Source organism: Mus musculus, chromosome 12 (assembly GCF_000001635.26).
Source record: "Mus musculus strain C57BL/6J chromosome 12, GRCm38.p6 C57BL/6J".
NCBI lineage: Eukaryota > Metazoa > Chordata > Mammalia > Rodentia > Muridae > Mus > Mus musculus.
The window spans coordinates 12,340,398-12,364,679 of NC_000078.6; the positions used below are offsets into that span (position 1 = coordinate 12,340,398).

General features: G+C 41.6%; 1 protein-coding gene and 1 long non-coding RNA gene across 7 annotated transcripts in view; one reads left to right on the forward strand and one right to left on the reverse strand.

Annotated features, from left to right (window-relative positions):
- The window catches only part of Cyria (CYFIP related Rac1 interactor A), a 118,832-nt gene that overhangs the window by 78,264 nt on the left and 16,286 nt on the right, over positions 1-24,282 (forward strand). For all 6 annotated transcript variants that reach the window (XM_006515246.4, XM_030246977.1, XM_006515247.4 and 3 more), the window contains 7 exons: positions 282-361; positions 17,648-17,769; positions 18,816-18,921; positions 21,038-21,174; positions 21,618-21,695; positions 21,855-21,971; positions 22,064-22,143. In XM_006515246.4, the coding sequence (XP_006515309.1) occupies positions 292-361; positions 17,648-17,769; positions 18,816-18,921; positions 21,038-21,174; positions 21,618-21,695; positions 21,855-21,971; positions 22,064-22,143 (710 nt within the window). In that variant the 5' untranslated portion in view covers positions 282-291. The remainder of the gene's footprint in view (positions 1-281; positions 362-17,647; positions 17,770-18,815; positions 18,922-21,037; positions 21,175-21,617; positions 21,696-21,854; positions 21,972-22,063; positions 22,144-24,282) is intronic.
- The window catches only part of 4921511I17Rik (RIKEN cDNA 4921511I17 gene), a 40,954-nt gene continuing 27,796 nt past the window's right edge, over positions 11,125-24,282 (reverse strand). Inside the window, exons 4-5 of the long non-coding RNA NR_045829.1 lie at positions 13,602-13,730; positions 11,125-12,082 (exon numbers count right to left, since the gene is read on the reverse strand). This is a non-coding gene — a long non-coding RNA (RIKEN cDNA 4921511I17 gene). The remainder of the gene's footprint in view (positions 12,083-13,601; positions 13,731-24,282) is intronic.

The window sequence follows — 24,282 nt, forward strand, 5'->3', positions numbered from 1 at the left end:
GAAAAAGGGGATATTTTATAGCAATAGCCAAATTCTGCTTCAAAGGTGCTTAATTTCTAAGAGGATACTCACTTCATATTTTTTAGTGAATGTGATGCAGGGTGCAAGTGTGTTCTTCAGAGGCCTGTGACACACACTTCCATCGCTGCCGTGCTTTGGGGCAACCCCCGTCAGAGATAGATACTTCTCGCTCAGCAGCTCGGGGATGAGCTGCGAGGCAATGGTTCTGAGTAAGCTTTTCACATCCCTGATGGTGTTTGCCTTTGTGTTGTCTTCCCTAGGTTTGCTGGCATGGGAAACTTGCTCAAAGTCCTGACCCGGGAAATTGAGAATTATCCACACTTCTTCCTGGATTTTGAAAGTAAGTTCCAAGCTCTATAACACAAGAATGGAAACTTCGTGTTTGCTTTGTAGCTTGTTTATAGGGAAGTTATAGAGATTTTGTATGAGACGCAAACCAAATCCCAATGGTCTTATGCATTTATTTCTTCCTGACATTGTTCCTGAACCATTTTCTTCCACCATTTCTTTACGAGCTTTAGAAACTTAAGGAAGGTTTATTTTAATTGGTCCATGATTTTCCTTGATTTCAAAATGATTAGCTCTGGTAGGATATACATAAATCTTATCGTGACTCTTCCCTAAGATTTGGTATATAGTAGTATTTCACATTCTAAAGAAAAATGGCAAGCACATTAACTGATATGGCTTAGCATTAAATATCATTATACATGTAAGGAAAACAAGAGACCACCACCAAAAACCAGACTTATTATTTCTCATCATCACTATCTATTTTATATATTATTTGATTGTGTAAAGTTATTTTGGGATTTTTTAATATGTTCATACGCATTTTGTCCAAAGGGTTATTGCCTGGGTTTTTATTGTCAACTTAGCACAATCTAGAATTCCCCTATTTTTTCTTTTAATATGGATTCCAGATCATGGGGCTAGTCTTCTTGTTTTAAACTACAACCCACGATAGCCAGGACAACTAGATATCTCTTTTTTATTCACATCTACTGCAAGCTTTAACATGTTTGAAATTTTAATTTGTCAAGTATTTATTTATATTAAAGAAAATGGTCAGAACATCTTCACATATAGATTAAACTTTCTAGCAGTTTTGTTAATTAAATCCTAGAAGACCTTTCCAAGTTGTACAGTGAACGTTCTCTACAGGTGTTGTGTGCTGTCTTTGAAAATATCTCCAGAATGTCTCATGAATTCTGATAACTAAACTTAGTCATGTTTATTGAAATATAGTTCACTTCTGATCTAACTCAATTCCTTCCTATTGTTACATTTTGACTTGGTTAGGTTTAACATGATTTCATTTCCACTAGGTTTGATAAAGATTTCAACTCAAGAAGTGAATTTATCTGTGATTCTTCCGAAATCTTTGTCTATCTTTATGTATATATGTGTACACACATGTGTGAATATATCATTGTTAAAGTGAGATTCATCAATAATAGCCTTTAATAAGTTATTTATAATCTTAACCACCTTACTTTGTTACTTTAACCATTCTGTTCCACTTTTATAACATGCATTTTGCATTGTTAATTCAATGTATACAGTAGTTAAAGATAATGTTAAAGACCCCATTCACTCACAGTTTAAGAACTTCTAAAACCCAGAGTAATTCCATGTCCTTTCTTGCTCTGAAGCCCTAAATGCCACATACATCTGCTCTGACTCCCACCTACCTACTAGAATTCAGTGGCCACCACTGCTTGTCTAATTGTCCTGGTTTTTTTTTTTTTTTTTTTGGCTTTCTGCACTGCCACCAATGTTGAGTTACTTGTCAGGGTTAATCTTCAGAACCTTGAAAGAGTGCAAATAACACCTGCAAGAATTTAAAACAGTTGTTTCCATCTGCTCCTCCTGTGGGCTCAGAGGTTTGCCTTGGAAAGCCCCTCCTGCAAGAGGCGTGGCCTTTTCCCTATAGTAACTGTATTGTGATCTGCTCAGACACATGCTTTGGAAACTTTTGTACTATTTAAGGAAAGGTGCTGGGAGCTACATCATATATTTGGGGAGATGGATATTTGATGCCCATGATACAAACACTCTGCTTACAGATATTCTATTTTTTTTTTCAAGACTAGAAAAGAAGCACTGGATCTCTGTGCCTGATGGCTTTCTTTTAGTACTATAAAAGTACTCTAGAAATAACATATAAATTTAGAAAAATGTACAAATTTCTGCTTCTTTTTCCATGAAGAAAATAAATCGAAACCCCTTTTGTATTCTCTGGGAGGTTAGTTTTATTTCCCTAAACTCTAGGAGGGTACTTAACTGAGCTGAAATCACACAGGGAATGACAAGGAAGGTGATATGGGAATGTGGGTCCCTCTAGCTCTCCCTTTCTGTTTTGTTGTTCCCAAGTGCTCATCACAACAACTTCTTTGATGTGTCCTACCATCATTCTACTCCTCACTAGAAAAAACACGTCTTATTCCTCAACAAACTAAACACATCTCATGAAAATGCAAAACAAAGAAACAAACAAACACATTCTCTTTATCCTAAATATCCCCACCCTCACATCCCCACCCTGAGACAGGGTTTCTCTGCATAGCCTTTGCTGTCCTGGAACTGACTCTGTAAACCAAGTTAGCCTGGAACTCAGAGATCAACCTGGCTCTGCCTCCCAAGTACTGGTATTAAAGGAATGCACCACCATCACCCTTGGCTTAAATATTCTATTTCTTATGGAGGTTTTCAAGAAAGAACAATGATTAGTTAATGGAAGATGTCTTCAGGAAGGATTTTCCCTTGAGTTTGTGAGTTGCAGTCTAATCAAGAAAGGGTATATTGAGTATAATATGACATTCATGTCAGCCACACACCTGCAGAATGTGAAACTAGATGAGAACTGATGTGGAAAACTAGATAGACATTTAGTTGAAGACAAACTAGGAGACTTTAGAAAGGCATAACATGCCACCAGAGGACAGAAGGGAATGGAACTTGCACCTTGTTCTAGAATTGGAGGGCCATAGAAGGAATAGGATGCATATTGCAACAGGTGGCATTTTAATAGGCTTTAAAGAATGACAAGTTTTTTCTGCAGGCACAGATGGGGTGAAGAGTTATGCAACAGATGGAAACAGTATGATGAAAGGCACAGAGATTAGAATAGAAAGGATGGGTTTGAAGAACAGCAAGAGACCCAGTTTAGACAGAGCACCAAAAGCCTGTTGGGAAAAGGGGAGGGCGGGAGGCTTGAATGGAAGACTAGTTGGGTTAGATGTTAATGAGTACAGTTGTTAAGTGAAAGCAGGAGGCCCATAATTGGAGCGCTCATCCAAACAGAAGAGCTAAAATCCCTTCGGGAAACGGGACAACAGATGAGAGCTGAATAGATGAGAAGTTCAGGACCTGCACTGAACGAGACTTGAGTGGAAAGATGCTACAGTAGAAAGATAGAAGGATATTCTTTGAGATTCCTGGGGTCAGAGCCTGAGCCCTACTGTTTCATGACCTAGCAACTAGCCTTATGTTGAACATGGGGGTTGAGTATCACATGAGCATGAGGGGTAGATGATGGTCTTGTTAAAGAAGAACACAACAGGCCAAATGTAGGCACTGGGGAAAACATAGGGAGTGCAAATGGGTCCAAGTACAGACACACAGAAATCAAGGAAGAGAACCATTTAAATGGAAGATGATGGTTGAGTAGTCAGGTGTCACCAGTCACCTTGGGAAAGAACTTTTGAGACTTGTTTTCTATCTAGAGGCTGGGTGGTAAAGAGTTAAGGAGTGAAGGGTGCAGAGAGGAGGCCGGCTGAGCTGCATGTAGTAACAGCTTAAATGAATCTAGCACATCTACCTCCAGTGTTGAAGATTCTTTTTGAAGTCAGTGATGGGATATAATTGAACTGGGTCAAAGAGACATAATTAAGCTGGGTCAAAACATAATACAAAATTAGATACATGTGTCCTTGAGCTCCTCGGTGGCAAAGATCTGATTTAAATTCCTGTTGACCTTTGCAGTGAGTTCTCCACTTTATGCTAATATTTTCCCACAGACCCTCCATATCTTTTTTCATTGTTTATTTCATCCTTTGCGCTCTCTCTCTCTCTCTCTCTCTCTCTCTCTCTCTCTCTCTCTCTCTCTCTCTCTCTCTCTCCCTCTCTGCCTTCTCACTATGCCTCCATTTCCTCTTTGAAAGCCAGGAGGCAGGCGTGTGGTGGGGAAGATGAATCAATGTTGTTTCAGTGAGTGATGGTTTGAAGGACATTGCACAAGAAGTATGCCTGAAACCCTATATCAGATGGCTCAGTTGAAGCCTCCACATTAGCCCCTAAGGTTGACAACAGGCCTCAGCCTTACACATAAGTAGTTACAGTAACTGCCAGGCTGCAGTGATTAGAACCATCTGATGAGCTCTCTTTTATAGAGGTAGCTAAGCTTCTCACCAAAAATCTGACTCAGAGGTCCAGTCCATAAGAATCTGTTCTGGATGCTTCTGATAATCAGCCAGTTTGATAACCTTCTTTAACTAATGCATCCAGTTAGTCACCATTGTGATTGATAGCAGGGGAGCTACATCAAGCAAGCTTTTAAGTTTTGAGCAATATTCTCCAAGACAGTAGAAGTTCAAGTAGCTTAGCAAGGCATAATGGTGACATAACTGTGACCTTAGAACTCAGGAATTAGAAGAAAGAATATTGTGAGTTTGAGGCAAATTGAGACTTTATACAGTAAATTTAGGGACAGCCTAAGTTACATAGTAACACTCTGTCTCAAACACACACACACACACACACACACACACACACACACATATATATTTATGCACATCCCCAAAACAACAATCATTAATAATAATAATTAACTATTTTAAACTATTCAAGAGCAACTCACTTGGAAGGAAGTTTTTTTTTTTTTTTTTTTTTTCTTTATCACAAAGCTGATTTTTTTTTCCATTTTTTATTAGGTATTTAACTCATTTACATTTCCAATGCTATACCAAAAGTCCCCCATATCCACCCACCCCCACTCCCCTGCCCACCCACTCCCCCTTTTTGGCCCTGGTATTCCCCTGTACTGGGGCATATAAAGTTTGCAAGTCCAATGGGCCTCTCTTTCCAGTGATGGCCGACTAGGCCATCTTTTGATATATATGCAGCTAGAGTCAAGAGCTCCGGGGTACTGGTTAGCTCATAATGTTGTTCCACCTATAGGGTTGCAGATCCCTTTAGCTCCTTGGCTACTTTCTCTAGCTCCTCCATTGGGAGCCCTATGATCCATCCATTAGCTGACTGTGAGCATCCACTTCTGTGTTTGCTGGGCCCCGGCATAGTCTCACAAGAGACAGCTACATCTGCGTCCTTTCAATAAAATCTTGCTAGTGTATGCAATGGTGTCAGCGTTTGGATGCTGATTATGGGGTGGATCCCTGGCTATGGCAGTCTCTACATGGTCCATCCTTTCATCTCAGCTCCAAACTCCGTCTCTGTAACTCCTTCCATGGGTGTTTTGTTCCCAAATCTAAGGAGGGGCATAGTGTCCACACTTCAGTCTTCATTCTCCTTGAGTTTCATGTGTTTAGCAAATTATATCTTATATCTTGGGTATCCTAGGTTTGGGGCTAATATCCACTTATCAGTGAATACATATTGTGTGAGTTTCTTTGTGAATGTGTTACCTCACTCAGGATGATGCCCTCCAGGTCCATCCATTTGGCTAGGAATTTCATAAATTCATTCTTTTTAATAGCTGAGTAGTACTCCATTGTGTAGATGTACCACATTTTCTGTATCCATTCCTCTGTTGAGGGGCATCTAGGTTCTTTCCAGCTTCTGGCTATTATAAATAAGGCTGCTATGAACATAGTGGAGCATGTGTCCTTCTTACCTGTTGGGGCATCTTCTGGATATATGCCCAGGAGAGGTATTGCTGGATCCTCCGGTAGTACTATGTCCAGTTTTCTGAGGAACCGCCAGACTGATTTCCAGAGTGGTTGTACAAGCCTGCACTCCCACCAACAATGGAGGAGTGTTCCTCTTTCTCCACATCCTCGCCAGCATCTGCTGTCACCTGAATTTTTGATCTTAGCCATTCTGACTGGTGTGAGGTGGAATCTCAGGGTTGTTTTGATTTGCATTTCCCTGATGATTAAGGATGTTGAACATTTTTTCAAGTGCTTCTCTGCCATTCGGTATTCCTCAGGTGAGAATTCTTTGTTCAGTTCTGAGCCCCATTTTTTAATGGGGTTATTTGATTTTCTGAAGTCCACCTTCTTGAGTTCTTTATATATGTTGGATATTAGTCCCCTATCTGATTTAGGATAGGTAAAGATCCTTTCCCAATCTGTTGGTGGTCTTTTTGTCTTATTGACGGTGTCTTTTGCCTTGCAGAAACTTTGGAGTTTCATTAGGTCCCATTTGTCGATTCTCGATCTTACAGTACAAGCCATTGCTGTTCTGTTCAGGAATTTTTCCCCTGTGCCCATATCTTCAAGGCTTTTCCCCACTTTCTCCTCTATAAGTTTCAGTGTCTCTGGTTTTATGTGAAGTTCCTTGATCCACTTAGATTTGACCTTAGTACAAGGAGATAAGTATGGATCGATTCGCATTCTTCTACACGATAACAACCAGTTGTGCCAGCACCAATTGTTGAAAATGCTGTCTTTCTTCCACTGGATGGTTTTAGCTCCCTTGTCGAAGATCAAGTGACCATAGGTGTGTGGGTTCATTTCTGGGTCTTCAATTCTATTCCATTGGTCTACTTGTCTGTCTCTATACCAGTACCATGCAGTTTTTATCACAATTGCTCTGTAGTAAAGCTTTAGGTCTGGCATGGTGATTCCGCCAGAAGTTCTTTTATCCTTGAGAAGACTTTTTGCTATCCTAGGTTTTTTGTTATTCCAGACAAATTTGCAAATTGCTCCTGGAAGGAAGTTTTTGTCTACCAATAAACAATTTGATCTATCAAGCAAAATGCTCTGAGATCTGAGCAGACATTTTTTCAGTGAAGATAAGAATCCATGGGAAAGGAATACTCAATATTATTAACTAGGAAAGAAATCCAAGGTAGAACTACCACAAGAGAATACCCACTAGGGTGGGGAGATGATAAAAGTCCTCATGAGATTACGAAGAAATTAGAAGCCTCGGGCAAGTAGGGAAACAAAATGGCAGTTCTCTGCGTTGAAAGAGATTTTGAAGAGCCTCAAGGTCAAGGCTCAAGTTACTGTATGATTGGACTGTTGCTGTGTGTGCCCAATAAAATGAAAACGTACATAAACTTGTATTTGAGTACTACATGTGACATTATTCATAATAGCTCAGAAATAAAGCCCAAATGCTCATGAACTGATGAATAGGCAAATAAAATATGGTAGCGACTCAATGAAATATCAGTAGTAAGAGAGCCAGTTACTGAAACATGCTATAATATAGACAGAGCAGCTGTTCTGGTGGTGCCTTGTAGATGGTTGCTCCCTGCCTCGCTGATTCAGCTCCATTTCTCCCATGTGGGCTCCTGTAGACACGGTGCCTTGACTGTGCTTCAGAGGCCGCATGCCTTGGCTCCCATGATCCCACAGAATGCTCCCTTGGGCGGTCACAGCTTTGGTCTCTCATAGGGCACAGAGTGTGGGAGTATTTAAAACCTGAGCTTTCCATTGTGCCTTCAGGTAGACCCAGGGCTCCACAGCCAGGGTATCTTCTTATGTTTTATATCCTGCTCTCAGGTTTTCTTGTCATTGTTGTTCATTGCACCATGCTAGCAAGATGACACCAATTTCCATTCTGTCATGAACTCCTAGGATTTCTTGTTTTCCAGGCCAGTATCTGCACGTGTGAATATTTTAACTTGAATATTTCCATTATTTGCTTGTTACTTACCTCTGTGGAAACTTCCTTTTCTTGCCTCCCCTCTGCTAAACCTGAAAGCACCCCCCCCAACCCCGCATTGTCTAGAACAGTTGTCTTACTTTTAAGATTATATGTCAGTCAACACACAGCCTCAGCTCTTATAATAAAAATCACAAAGGCTTGGCTTGTATACTATGTGACTTGTTCTCTTCTTTAGAAAGAAAGCAATGTTCTTTGTGGTTTTTTGTCTATAGCAGTATGAAGATTTGTTAGAGCGCTATGGATTTCTATACAACATAATTGACATTAATTTTTGAATCCTAGAATATAAAGTTAGCACAGTGAGATTTCCTTGATGTCCTGAAATTAAAAATTTAACAGGCTTTTGACTAATCAAGGTGGAAACTGATTCACACATAGATTTAATTACTTTGAATTTTTTTGATATTTGCTGTTCTACCATGAGTTCTATCATCTTACCAGATTTTTAATTTTACAATTCACTGTTTTTAACTAGCCCAAGCCTTGCAGCCTACACCTAGAACAGACTCATTTTGCATAACAGACGCTGCAACTCTGCTAATTAGCAGCTATGGTGCCCACCCCGCAGTGCCCCTGATGCTACTCTATTCTCTGCATCTATCAGTTGACAGTTTTATGTACTTCTCCCAAGTGAGATCACACAGTGTGCATCTTTCTGTAACTGGCTTACTTCAAGGAATGTAACATCTTCAAGGTTCATCCATATTTTTGTGTATTGCAGGATATCTTTATGAAAGCTGAATACCACACTGTACTTGTATTTATGCAACGTTTTCATTCTCTGTCCATTTTAAATGGAAGCAGAATGACTGCCTTATAGTTATTGCAATCCAGTGTTTCAAGCAATCTTGAAAGGTACTCTGGGTACCAGCCACTCTTAGTTGTGGTGTGACTGACTGAAGATCTTGAATTGCAGTCTGGTTGGGAAGCAGACACAGAAGCTGCCATCTGGGATGTAGCGTCGGTTCAGGCATTGTGTGACACATTGTCAGCAACTGCACAATGTAGGTTTCTGCTGCTGCTGTATATTAACCTCATCACTAATGTTTGATTTTTTTTTTTTTTTTGAGATGAAGATTCATAGAAAATCAGGTCTTAGACTGTTGTCTTACCCTGTGTCTGCCATCTTGTTGAGCATGAAATATAATTTCAGTAGTTTTGGTGCACACTAGTTGAGTGGCCATGTGCAAAGGATCCTTCCATTTTTAAGGAGGCTGCAGTTATGATGGTGAGTTTTTGCTGGGGGCAAAGAGACCTGGGAAGATAAGGTGTGCCATATTATTGTGAGAGTAGAAGGACTGATCCCTTCCTGGTGGCATTTTGTATTTCATTGGGAAAATAAGATATGAACAGAAGAGAGACAATAGTGCAGGAATTAGGTACATCTCAAACAGAGATCAAATACTGTACTAGCCAGAAGAGCGTATCCTAAATTAGGCTAAAGAAAAACTCTTTAATAGAGAGGGGCTAAGTAAAATGGAGGAGCCAGAGAAGAGGTTCTGCAGAAAAGAGCACATATTGTTCTCGCAGAAGACCCACGTTCAGTTACCTGCACCAACACTGGGGGGCGCATAACCACATGTAATTCCTCTCTAGAGGAAACAGTGCCCCTGGCCTCCAAGAGCAACTGCACACAAGTGCACATATCCCCCAACATACACACATCTACATAATCAGAAATTAAACATAAATCTCTAAAAATGATCTTCTTATGAGACAAATTCATGTCTCATAAATGAATCCAGGAATACTAGTAGTGTGTAGGGAGTGATTGCTAAGGAAATGATAAAAGTCACCCCATCACTGTACTTACAAAAGGCTTCAGTCTTCTCTTCGTGGGAACAATGGTTTGTATCAGGTTAGTCTGTCATCTGGGTTGCCTTTGAGGACTTGGGTTCACTTCCTGCCACAACTGATCTCTTCTTTCATGTGTCATCTGCCAATTTTGCGTCTGCTAAAGTGGCTCAGAGGAGGCTGGAGAATCTGGAAGAGGTGAATTTTTTTTTTTTTATTGGATGACCAAATGTCTTTTTCTAGTCCAAACATCTTTTACTTGACAAAGGAGAAAGATAAAAATAAAAACAGAGTCAACCGGCAAAGCAGTTTATGAATCCAACACAAGTCCTCAAAAACAAAGATGCTCTAAGAGGACCTGGAGAAGTGGTCTGCTGGGTAAAGTATTTGTCATGCAAGTGCGAGGACCTGAATTTGGATCCTCCAGACTCATGTAAAGCTGCATATGGTGATGCAGGTCTGTGACCCCAGTGCTCCTCATCTGGAGATAGGAAGCTCACAGGCTGCCAAGCCTGTGCACACAATGAAAACAAGAGACCCTCTCAAAGAAGGTGAAATAAGGACTGTCACTGACGTTGTCCTGCTGCCTCTGTGCATATGTGCCTATACTTACACACACACACACACACACACACGTATACACACGTACACACCCATACACACATGCATTCTTAAATATGCAAAAACACAGAAAGATTTTTTTAGTTCCTATACTTACACACACACACACACACACACATACATGTACATACACATGTACACACACCCATACACACATGCATTCTTACATATACACAAACACAGAGAGATTATTTTTAGTTCTTATACTTACCCATACACACACATACACACACACATGTACACACACATATATACACGTACATAAACATGTACACACACCCATACACACATGCATTCTTACATATACACAAACACAGAGATTTTTTTTTAATTGCATAGTATTCTAGCACTCCAACTTTCTAAGACTTTTAACCTTGTCTAAATTTCCTCTACATCCCTTCAGGTAGGAAAAAGACAGGGCTATTATTAACTTCTCTTTCTAGGCCCAAGATCTAATCTGGAGCTTAGAGAGGTGAGCTGGCTTGCCCTGAGGGCCGTATTCAATGAGTGTTAAGTTGGCATAGGATTTGATCTCAAAACAGCCTTAAAGTACCACCTCCACCTAGGAATCCTAGCGTGACAAAATAGACAACCCTTCACCATCCTTCACCGGCTCGGCCCTGTTCAGTCCCTGGGGTGATTGTTCCATGGAAAGATCTTTGGGCTCTGGTGTGTGATGACTAATGTCCTGTCCAAACAAATGTGTCAGCCTGGTCCCACTTACATTTTCCAATGAACTTTTGCAATTTCATGGTGCTTCCGTAAACAATATCTTACTATAGGTTATTACCATTAAACATTCCCAAAGTTAACACCAGGTAATTATTTATGTCTCTTAGTTTATTCAGAAGGCAGGAGGAGTTATGAGAGTAAGGAAGTGGGTGGGGAGAGGGGCTGCAGATTTAATTTATGGCTTGGGCAAATCCTTTCTGCTGTTCCTCACTCAAGTGTTTACCCAGCAGTCATCGGGGCACGGAGATAGTCATACATCCTCATGATGAAATGCCAGGGATGCCTTCAAGACCAAAGACATCTCATAAATTGTGTCTTCTCCTCAGATTATTTTAGTTTAATTTGCTTCTCCGTCAGATTGTCCTTACAGGCCTAAGTAGGCTGTGGGGAAAAGGGGTGCCTGTCCCTACTGCCTTTGAAGACAGGATAAGGCCGTGGCTGATTTATACAGATAAGGTCTTTTGCTTTGACAGCCTCTCTCTAGTTTGAGGCCTGCTGTTGTTCCCTGTAGCTTTACTGAAAATCTCTCTGAAAAACAAAGGCACCTACTTCCTTCCCCATTAGCACAGAGGAATGCCAAGCATGCGGCTTTGAACAGAGTATCAGAGTCCTCCACAGGGATACCTTCCACCCAGCCTCTAGTGACACCCAAAATATTGGCAGTTAGCATGCACTATCAGCACTGGCAATTACAGCCAAAGGAGGAGAGGTTCGTATATTCCCTTCCTGCGAACAAAATTAATATCCTGCATCCTAACTGATAAAAGGGTGGTTTATCTATTGAAAATTGCAGACACGTGGAATTCAGTGGGTTCTTGACAACAAACGTGGGTGTGTAAGGTCACAACATATATGATCTGTTTCCACACTTTCCACAGCAGCGAGTCCAAGATGAGCCTTAAATCATCGCCTCAATAATGGCTAGGATACAGGTGTTCCGGGCCTCCTCGGAGTATTGGTTTCTGAAATTGCCTGTGTAAATCACAAGGACTTTTACAGCTCCATTGTCAGGCAGGATGAGCACTCACTTCATGTAGCCATTCTTCTCCGGTCACTAAGATAATTGAAGATGATTAGACATTTAGAATGTGAGTCTTAGAAGAAACATCACCAAAACAATTCATTGGCTACAATTGGAAATAAAGGCCCAATGCCATCGTGAGTAGTGGTGTGAATGTGTATGTGAATCCGTAGGTGCATGTATATTTGTGTATTTTTGAATATATAGGCATGTGTGTATATGTGAATATATATGCGTTTATCTATTATGTATGAGTACATGAATGTGACAAATGTGTGTGTGCAGGTATACCTTTTCATAAAAAGTCAAGCTTCATGTTAAAATTAGAAAAGCAAAGAACATAGTTCAGAGTTGATATTCCCTTAGCAAATGATGCTCTCAAGGTTGCTGGAGGATTATCACAGTAACCTTTTCCACCACTAATTTTTCAGGGTCTTTTTCTAGATGTCATTTCTTGACATATAAAAATTCAATAAACTTTTAAATTCTGGCCAAAGTTGAGTCTGAGTATGAGGAGGGCCAGGAGAGTATCCAAATCCTTTCACAACGTTGTCCCCGAAAGCAAGGTGTGGCAGTTACAGGACTGTAAGAGTAGACCTTTGCCAGTTTTTTATTCTCCCAGGCAGAACAGATGCCCCAGTAGCACGCCAGCTGCACGGAGGCACTGAGCAATGGGAGAGTTAAGCACAAGTGTTGAAGGGGAGACTCAGTATGGACCCAGGTGAATATGAATGTCTTAGTGGCAGACATGGAACAGTGTGCAATCCGGCATGGGGATGGAGCCTTTATTCCATTGCTTCCTCTTACCCACATTCCACCACCTGGCACATCCCTCACTGAGTCACTGTTTTCCCACACATTTATTGAGTATCTCTATTAGCTATGATATCATAAGAGTACTGAAGATAAGTGTGTAAACCCTGTATCCAGATCTCAAAACTCGAAGACAAGCAGCCTTCCATCCCCAAACTGGGCTGCGTTGCGGGTGTAGCTCAGTTGGTAGAGGGCTTGCCTAACATTCCTGAAGCCCTGGGTTCCATCCCCAGAATTACCAGGGACGTGGCACAGACGTGTGACCCTAGCACTTGGGAGGCAGAAGAAGGATGATTCAAGACAATCATTATGCATATGTGTATATATATACATACATACACATACATGTGTAGTGAGTTCAAAAAAATCATCTTGAAAAGTATACACAAATCATTCTTTCAACTATCAGACAGCACATGTTCATGAGCATATATTATATACTAACCAGGCATGGTAATGTGCAATCAAATGAAATAAATATGGTCAGAGTCTTGTTTATAATGGATAAAAGTCTCATTAATTCTATCTGCTATTATTCTACCTGTGAGATAGAAGTAGTAAGAATCATGGGATTCCATGTTGATTTGGAACAATGTTAAATGTCACTTGGCGTTACACAGCACCTTCCCCATTTACATAATGAGATAGGCATGAAGCAAGACGCATGCAGCATGCAAGCATCGTCCATACGCCTTTTTAGGTGACAACATTGCCACAAATGTCAGAAGTTTGGACACACCTGAGGTTAGCGGTCTCTCAGCTGTCTTTCTGCACCGGAGAAGCTGGCCCCGCTGGTGACTTGGATCCCCTGAAAATATTCCTCATTCCAGCCCAGAAGGCATGATGGCCTGAGGAACCGAACTATTGGCTGCGGAAAGAGATGACTTCAATTCCATAACAGGGAAGGTAGAAGAAATCAGGTATCCCATGAGACTAACAAATTATGGTAGCAAATGTGCCAACACGGCTCCAAGCGCTGGTGAAAGAGAATGAGAGACTGAGTTTCTGCACTCCATCCCCTAACCAGGACTATGCAAACATTCCTAATGGGACTCCAGGAAAACTGCCAAAGGGAATTGTTTCCCAGAGAAGGCTGGGGACTGAAGATCCATGTTTACACATCCTCACGCTGCCAAGAGAGCGGCTCTGTCAGGTGGAAGGGCCTCACCCAACACCCCAAGTCACCCTCCTGTGGCGTAGAAAGGCTGTCACCCACGCCACTCCACCCCCAAGCCACTCAAGGAAATACGTTGTGGTCACAAGAATGTTCATGTCAGTTTATATAAGAAAGTGTCACTTCACCTGACATGGAGACAGGAGCTGGCTGTCGCAGGCTGCAGTACCACTTGGAGGCTACTCTGTAGGATGTTTATTTTGAAAGCACTTAAGAAATTCCTCTATTTTCTACAAAGTGGTGTGAAAGCTTTCTCCTTTTGTGTTGCGGTGATCAACAACAGGATGCTTTTTGGGTTTTATCTGTTCTCTATCAGAGCCCATTTAGTTATAACTCTATTTCATATGAGACTCTTCCTGGTGACTTGTTATGATGGACCCATGTGACGGGAGATTCCACGCGTCTTCTCTCCCCTTTTAAGTCAACCTTCTTCCACAAACAGTTGTGTAATTCTGTTGAATTATCTGAACCTCAGAATCTTGGGCACAGTCTCTATTTTGCGTTTCTCTAAATACGTCATTTGGAGGGTTTTGTTATTTGTTTGTTTGTTTGTTTGTTTGTTTGTTTTTACCTTATATATACACAGTACGTTCCTGAATTTGGATAAGTGAGTCTTTCTTGTTTTTTTTTCTTTGTTTTGTTGTTTTTCTATTGTCCATTGTTTAAATTTCATATGTATGGGTGTTTTGTCTACACGTATGTTTGTTTCTGTACTATGTATGTGCCTGGCACCCAAGGAAACCAAAGAGGGCATCAGATCAGTTGGAACTGGAGTTACAGATAATAATTAGCCACTGTGTGAGAGCTGGGAATCAAGCCTAGGTCCTCTGGAGGAACAACCAGTGCTCTAACCACTGAGCAATCTCTCCACCCCTCAGTGGCTCATTTTTATTTGGTTTGTAGGGTTTTTGGTTTGGTTTGTTTTGTTTTGTTTTGGTTTGATTTTTTTTTCCCTTGGGTTTTCCTCCCTGCCACTATTGCAATGTGGAAACTTCCAGCTACCCCCGACATGCTCTCTGCAGTGACAGGCTTCCTAGTTCATAGATGTGTAGGCTCCCTCTTTCTGAAATCCCTATTGCTTTGAGAACACCTTGGGGAAGCAATAAGGGACATATGAAGTGATTCAAATTTTCGGAAACATCAGTCCTGATATTTACCCAGTGTTTGTGAGATATACTGGGCGAGACAGGAGAAATTGGGTGTTTCCCCGTGGTATCCTGAGTCAGCTTCTGATCACGCCGGACACCTCTTCTCCTTCTGGCCCATCTGTGTTTCTTCCTACCTCCAGGACCTTGGCTGCCCTGTTCTCTCCCTGTAGATGTACCTCCTCTATCTCTCACCTGTGCCACCATTCTAGACACCTGCCTTCTCCAGTTCCTTCCCAACTGCATTCATCATTTCCTAACTTGCCTGAACCTCGTACCTCCTCATAAGTGACGTTGTTTCGTTTCGAGAAAACATTTTTCCCAGTGTCCAGAAATCCTGTGAGAGTTTATAATTTTCTGTGTTATTTTCAGGTGTTACTGCTCTTTTTCATATGTCAGCTTCACACATGCACATAATACCCACAGTGTATTATGGTCATAACACCCCCATTATCCTTCCTTATTCCTTTCCCACTGCCATTAACCCCTTTAGTTCTTTCCAAGTAGCCCCCTCTTAGTATATGGGTTTTCTTTTCTTTTTGTTGATTTCCATGGAAACCACCAGTTACTCTGTCTTTGGTAGTTGAATAGACTAGGCCGAGACTCAAGTCGCTGCGGGTGTCATCCCTCATGGGCTTGACTGCAGCTTTCCTGGGCTTATCTGGCATCTACTCCCCCCTTGCGCTCAGTCTGCTCACACACTCAGCCAGGGCTCGCTTTACCATCAGCCGCCTTATAAAGCTATTCCTGCCACCCCAGGGTCCCGCTAGTGACTACGACATCTCACATGTTTGGAGTATCTGCCTTTGTATTGTAGAAAGATTAAATAAAATGGAGGTTCGGTCAGAGGAGTGTCAGGCTTCATACAACTTTGTCCTTGTCACTCTGTCAGTGAAATCTGCTGACAACATCCTGTGTCTCAGGATTTAAATACCAGGAAACAGTTCCATGACCTGATGTCTCTCCCTCTCTCCCTGAGCAGTGACATCATTTTACAGAAACTGGCCTGATCGCAATTCTGAGGGCAGTGAAAGGCATGTTTCTTCACTGTTGGCCTCCTGCCACAGCCTCCTTGAAATGCTTCTGGGAGTTAGAACCTGCAAGAGCTCCAGAGATGCCAGAGAGTGAGAACTGGCTGCAGAGCTTAGACAGCACTGTGTGGCTATCAGAGAGCTGCCTTTGCTTATGTGAACCTAAACACATCACACACACTTCTGTGGGTAACACTGTCAAGACCAAAGATAAGCAGAACAGGCCTTTTGACAGCACTCTTTAAGTGTCTTTGCTGAGGAACTCCTGTGCACACCTCCTGTGTACTCCTGTGGACCACTGTCTTCTTTCAGACTATCCTCTCCCACTCTCATGGATTTTCTTTTCTGAGAGTATTCCCTTGAACCGATGAGTACACACTTGCCAGGTCTTGTATGGGATGTATAAATAGATTGGGATGTCTTGGTGAGTTCTGGAATGATATGCTGCTGTCATGCCGTCAAGGATTAATGACCCAAGATGAAGATGATGATGTGGTGATGGTGATGAAATTCATCTATTCGGGAGAGGGTGTGCCATGACATACATGTGGAGGTCAGAGGAGGTCAGGCGTTGGCTCTCCTCCTCCACTCTGCGCTTCCTGGCAATTAAATTCAGGTCATTAGGCTTGGCAGCAAGTGCCTTTACCTTCTGAGTCATCACACCCTTTCCAAATTATGTAAGCTTTAAGGTTGATTTGTATATAAAAATATGTAGATAAATATATAAAAATAATATATGTAACAAAAATGTATATATATATACAGAATATAAATGTGTATAAGTATAAAAATAGATAAATATATAAAATAAAATAATATGAATAAAAGGGGTTCCTTTTTAAAAAAATTTATACTCAAGTCTGCAGGTTTTCAATGATGGAAATATCCTGCACTTTTTCCTGTTAAAAAGCATACACTACACAGTGTTTTGGCTTTGCAAGGTCAGGAGGGCTATGGAGCTGTGTGGTGGGGGCAATTCACACCTTTGTCAGTACAACTGCTCTCTACACTTAAAAATGGCTAGGGTGGTACATTTTATATCGTATATTTGACAACAATGAGAGTGATAGTTTTAAGGAAGGGTAAACAATGAAAAGTTCAATAAAAAGAAGTTGCCCCCCCCCAAACATTCACTCCGCCTGTTACCCAATGTTCACATAACATGTACAGAAATGCAGTTTGTACAAGTTAATTAATAAATGGACACTTAGGATGATCTGGTCATACTAGGTTTCATGTGTACAAAAGGATGGTTGAGTGCTCTGAACTAAGTCCTGGGCAGAAGTTGTATTCATTTTCTAATCCTAACAGCTTGTTATGTTACAAGGGTGACTTCCAAAGCTGCAGGGAGAACTGATAGCAGTGATCGTGTACTGCCTTTGAGAGCTGTTTGTAAACAGCAGCCTCTGTTTCTCTTGGTTTCTCTGTCACTTAGATGCACAGCCTACAGAAGGAGAGCGAGAGATATGGAACCAGATCAGTGCTGTCCTCCAGGATTCTGAGAGCATCCTCACAGACTTACAGGCTTACAAAGGGGCAGGACCAGAGATCCGAGATGTAAGTCCATGAGAATATTGAATTGATTAAACCCTTCGAGAAGGAAAGTTCTTACACACACACAGAGATAGAGAGAGACAGAGACAGAGAGACAGAGACAGAGATGCACATGTGTGATGATTAAGTAATAGCCTTAGTACTTCCTAGAGTGCAAAGTAGAATAATGTGACATCCGTGTTTAACCAACAACACCAGCAGATTGGTTCCTGTAAGGGTAATATTGACACAAAGCCCGTGAATCTCTGAGTCATGAGATTCAGGGTAACATGTACAATCAAAACTTTGTGATTCCAGTAGTGTCACGTGACAACCAGAAACCACCTGCTCTAAGGCGAGTATCTTGCTCTTGTCTTCTGAGAAAAAACTAAATAAAAATTAAATAAATAAATAAATAAATAAATAAATAAATAAATAAATAAAATAATAGCCATACGGAGTGAGACAAATGGTCTTCTTCAAGGACAAGCACACCAGTTGTTTAGGAGTGACAGTGTATGGATTGAGCAAGTTGTGTTTATGTATTTAGGAAGATGCATATATATGAGAATTATCCTGCCTCTGCCACCATCCTCATGAGAGCATACCACTGTCAGGATGCTACTGGGAAAAGGTCTATTAAGATGTGGCTTGTCTACTTCAGGGTTACCTTAAGTGTAGATATTACTATAGACTGGCAAGAACAGAGTGTGTATCATAGAACAAGCACAACAGCTACAGCCTCTACTCCTCATAATAAACAGCCTTTAGATGAATCAAGTGCTAATGGAGAGAGCAAAGTCTCTTCCATTATATTTTTACCCAAGAACACAGCAAAGATGAGACATGACCTCCTGGGGTCATGCTTTGTGCTCAATTGTTGAAACTGCCTTCAGAAATGGGCTCTTTGGGCTCTTTCCCAGGTAACCACTGTCAACTGAGGTGGTTCTAATTCTCAAAGCACACCAGGGATTGCATATTTTAAACTAAAATCATTGAGTGTGCTTCAACATGGGCTTATTGCTTTTCTTAAAGAGAAAACTCCCCACCACCCCCCTTTTCTCCTGTAGGCAATTCAAAATCCCAATGACATTCAACTTCAGGAGAAGGCTTGGAATGCAGTGTGTCCTCTGGTGGTGAGGCTGAAGAGGTTTTACGAATTCTCCATCCGTCTTGGTGAGTATACTTACAGTTTTCATGGTCCACATGGGACTTCTTTCTTTGCCATTTGAGAGTGTAGAATAAACAGCTCTACGTGTCCGAATATGTCCCACAGTCATGGACTGCCATTATATCTTATGAGATAATTCATGAGCAATTTCTATCATTCCCGTTTCTTTGAATCTACCACATGCTTTCTCTGGAAGTGACTGATGGGCACACTAAGGCCCTCTACTGGCTCATGCTCTCTTGATACTTTGTCACTGTGCCCATCTGCTCTTCAAAGCTTACTGATCTCGTTTCCTAGATATTTATTTCTGTTATACATGTGCATGTACGCCTGTGTGCATTTAGGGGCACCGTTTGCATAGAACTTTCAGAAGCCAGAAGAGGGTGTCAGATCCCTTGAAAAAAGGGGGTACAGATGGTTGTGAGCTGCCCTGAGGGTTCTGGGAACCAAACCCTGGTTGTCAGCAGGAGCAGTAAGTGCTCTTAACTGCTGAGCCATCACTCCAGCCCTGGTCTCAGTTTTAATAAAACCTAAATTGGAGGATAGAGTTTATTTAAAGCCACAATTTCCTCACCCCCTCCAAAAAACTTAATTAGCTTAATATAAAATGTAAGAAAATAAACCTAGCATTTTTACTTTAGCTTTAAAAACAAGTAAAACTGTAAATAGGATGGCTACTGAAGCTGGGGTGAAGGCAAATGAGATTGACAAACTGGCTGGGTACCACGAGCAGTACGGTGTGATCACTGCCAGGACTTGGGGTTTTATTTGTTCATATCGAGTATCTAGAACGGAAAGGGTAGCCATCAACTTCTGCTTTAATTTACCACTAAAACAAGTGCCACATTGTAAGAGGAAACCCAAAGTTAAAATCATCACTGGGATATTGATAAGATTCAATGTTCAGACCAGCTAAGGGAGTGACGCAAACAGATTTCACAAGCAAAGAAGGTTGCCTCAGGCTCTCAGGTAGAAGAGAACTCAAATTCTGTTTCCTCAATGTGCATCTGAAAGGAGTGAGCTGAAATTCCAAGAAACTGGATTCTACCTCAACAGACAGAGAAAGGTGCATCCGTCAAAGCAGGCTAGGGTATACCTTGTTGCCCCTGAAGATGATGTGTTTCCATTGGTGGGATGCCTAACAAAGTCTTGAGACAGTCCCTGTAAGGATACTAAAGGCTTATGAGAACATCAAAACAGTGATGTCAAATTTTCCTGTAATATGTTAGACAGTAGATATATTTATCTTGTTAGCTGCTCTGACTTTACTAGAGTTTACATCATAGTACCAACACCAGTGTAGCTCTACTCAGTACAGGAAGGGATTAGTGCATATACCTTTTAAATAAAACTTTATTGATTAAAAAAGAAAACAGTGATCCAGATTTAGCCTATGGGTCATAGCTTATCAACTCCTGCTATAGAGAATTATTTAAATGACTCTGCTGTTAGAAATAACATGAAAGCAAAGGGAGTGGAGAATGATCAGAAATGAGCAAATGAGAGGGATGAGAATTTTCTTAGAACAGTAACTAAAGTAAACATGGTGGTAGATTTGTAGGTAAATATCCTGGAAGTATAGGAACGGAGAAGCCCGTGACAAGAAGAGAAGAATTCCCAGTGTTAAAGAGGTGACATAACCCATGTGTTGAGGACTCATATATGGAGACAGGGCCGAAACAGGCACCAGTGTCTGCTTCTGTAGCTCACTGACTGGCTAAACTGCCTGGCCCCAAAGAGCTCTGACTCTTCTGCCTCTGTCCTCATTCCCACCTCCAAAGCTAGAGTTACATGCCTGCACCCCAATACTTGGGGGATTCTTGTGGGTGCTATAGATGTAAATGAGATCCACTCGTTGGCACAGCAGACACTTTGATGATGCCACCTTCTCACCCACTCATCTGGTCTGGAATCATTAGGGGCTATCAATCATATAAACACCATACATTTATTCCTGGTTTTCTAAAAGGCTCAGGAGTTGAGACTACTAAGTGAACCGAGCTTTGGGGTAGCCACACAGGTTATGTCTGAGAATGTCAACTTGAACTCAGCACTACTCTTAAAGGATGCTTCTGGTCCACCTAAAATATATCTCTATCTCTCTTTCCCCTTGGCTTTCAGAAAAAGCACTTCAGAGTTTATTGGAATCTCTGACGTGTCCACCCTATACACCAACCCAGCACCTGGAACGGGAGCAAGCCCTCGCAAAGGAATTTGCAGAAATCTTACATTTTACCCTTCGATTCGATGAGCTGAAGGTCAGGACGCTCACATCCTGTGAAAGTTCACCTGGGTACCACTGCTTTATGGCTGTGCTGCCAAGGCTGTGGAGTGGGTTTGGAAGAGTAAGATGTAAAACCTTCCCAAGGAGGCTGATCATGTGGTGAACAGTTGCAGTCTGTGTGGTCAGAGTAGTCTAAGAGGGTGCCTTACATGTGGAAATTCGGGATCTGTCAAGCAAGTGGAGGGAAAACCCTTACTAAGTGTCTCTTTCTCACCAGGCAAACAAGTTTTCCCTAAATACAGCCCAGAGTAAGAACAGTACATATTTCAGAACACTGGCGTTATAAGCTCTTATTTTTAACTGTTACTCCGGTTTTTAGATGACAGAGAAAATTCCTGCCATGTTTATCTGAGATCCTGATGTTGCTCTCTTCCTGTCTCTAGGAGCTAACCTTCTTTCCTCTCTCCTGAATTTCAGATGAGGAACCCCGCTATTCAGAATGACTTCAGTTACTATCGAAGAACAATAAGTCGTAACCGTATCAACAACATGCATGTGAGTCCGTGCATCTCCCTGGCTGGGGCCATGCTCTCTCTGTGGCTTCTACACATGGCAGGGCACAGAGAAAAGGCAGAGTCCTTGTCTATAGCTTGTTTTCAGAAATGGTGATCTTTATTTTTTTTTAACAACTGTATCTTGTCTTGATTTCATCAGCTAGACATTGAGAATGAAGTTAATAATGAGATGGCCAATCGAATGTCCCTCTTCTATGCAGAAGCCACACCGATGTTGAAGACTCTTAGCAATGCCACAATGCACTTTGTCTCCGAAGTAAGTGCCATTGAACGGCTCAGCGGGCCCTCTATTTACCTCACGTAGATGCTGCTAGTAAGGCTAACATGCAATTGTGTCTCTCCATTTAGAATAAAACCCTGCCAATAGAGAATACCACGGACTGCCTCAGTACGATGACAAGCGTCTGTAAAGTCATGCTGGAGACACCGTAAGTGAAAGCAGATGTGTGAGCGTGGCTAACTGTTCACCCAGCTGAGATCTGCTCAGAGGTCATGATGGTGGCTTGCCCTCTTTCAGATGTTATAGTGAAGTTTCCATGTACAGCATTTGCCTCAGGTTCATAAGGAACTTAGGGTGGTCGGTGTCAATGCCATATCCGCTTTACAGCTGAAATAGCTGAGGCCCTGATGGTTTGTTGACCTCACAAACTGTTTACAGCCTGTCTGATGCTGTAGGACTTGCAAAGGAATGGAGAGATGGGCTAAATGGGTGGGTATTGTTATCAACATACTGTAGAGATTTAGAACCAAGAGTAACAATCATAAGACCATTGCAAATGTAATTTTCCCCAACTTCTCTTCACAGTCTATTTCTTTGTTCTTAAACTATGACCAGATACGCAATGTAATACCCATGATACCATCTGCTCTCTAGAGTGTTTAGGACCCCAAAAGTGTCACAAGCACCTTATAAATATTGGCTGTCTCCAAATATAAAACAATGTTTATCCTTTTATATAAACATGTATGTATATGTGCAGTGTTCATGTGTGTATTCATATTCACATATTGTGAATATGCACATGTGTTTGTATTTGCAGATGCACTCTTGTGTTCAGGTGCATATGTGGTGTGTGTGTGTGTGTGTGTGTGTGTGTGTGTGTGTGTGTGTATAAACCAGACCTGACTGTGGGTGTCTTCCTTGATTGCTTTCTGATAGTAAGTTGAGGCAGTGTCTTCCATTTGAACCTAGATTTGGATGGTGGGATGTGGTGTGTGTGTGTGTGTGTGTGTGTGTGTGTGTGTGTGTGTGTGTATAAACCAGACCTGACTGTGGGTGTCTTCCTTGATTGCTTTCTGATAGTAAGTTGAGGCAGTGTCTTCCATTTGAACCTAGATTTGGATGGTGGGACTACAGCTTGCTACAGGTATGCCCTATCTCTGCCTCCCAAGAGAGCTGGGATTGCAGGTGGGCTACTACCTTAGTCAGGGTTACTATTGCTATGATAAAACGCCATGAACAAAAGCAACTCAGGACCGAAAATGGTTATTTTGCTTATACTTCACACTATAGTCCATCGTTAAAGGAAGTCAAGACAGGAACTCAAGCAAGATTGAAACCTGGAGGCAGGAGCCTGTGAAGGGGTGCTGCTTACTGGCTTGCTCATTATGACTTGCTCAGCCTGCTTTCTTATAAACCCTAGGACCACCACCTGCCCAGGGGGGCCTCACCCACATTAAGCTGGGCCCTCCTCAATCACTAATAAAGAAAATGTCCTATAGGCTTACCTACAGCCCAATTTTATGAAGGCATTTTCTCAATTGAGGCTTTCTCTTCTCCAGTGATTCTAGTTTCTGTCATGTTGACATAAAACTAGCCATCATGTCTGCCTCATACATATAAAGACACTAGGGATCTAAACTCATTTCCTTTCCCATGGGCAGCAAGTGCTTTACCCAGTGAACCATCTCTCCTGCCCCATAAAAGGGTATTAATTTTAAATATCTCCTTCATAGCAAAGTAAAGATTTACTTCAAGACAGAAATAGTAATTGTCTGTATTGTGGTGCTAATTCATAATGAAATTGATGCTAAAAATGTCTCTAGCATTGGCCTAAATTATTGCAATCACCAGGGCCCCTATCAAGGTAAGTGAGCAAAATTTAAACTCCACAAATAACTCCCAGGTACATAATTTCTTTGAGATATCTGCCAATCCAAGTTCGTCCACAGCCGGTTTCGTAACAAAGGAAGAGACTCCAGCTGGAGACAAGAGAGCTGCTGTGTAGAAATGAGCCTGATTTTTTTTTCCTCTGTAATGAAGCCATTATTCTCTATAATCTCGGACAGCCAGAGGGCCCGGCTATAAAATATTCAGGATTGATGGGCAGCAGTTGATGTACGTGGTAAGCTAGCTACTGAGGGGAAGCAGAGAAGGAAATTTACTGCCCTCTAATTTACCGTATTTTTACACTAAATTGCTGGTTGGATAGATTCAAGAGAAATTATCATCTTGGGTCTTTTCAAGAGCGTATTAACCTGGTTGTTTCAGGTCCTGGATGAGTTCTCTGGGGGGAGGGGGGGATGAGGGTGTGGAGGAGTATCCGGTTGTGGGTCTCAGAATGTGT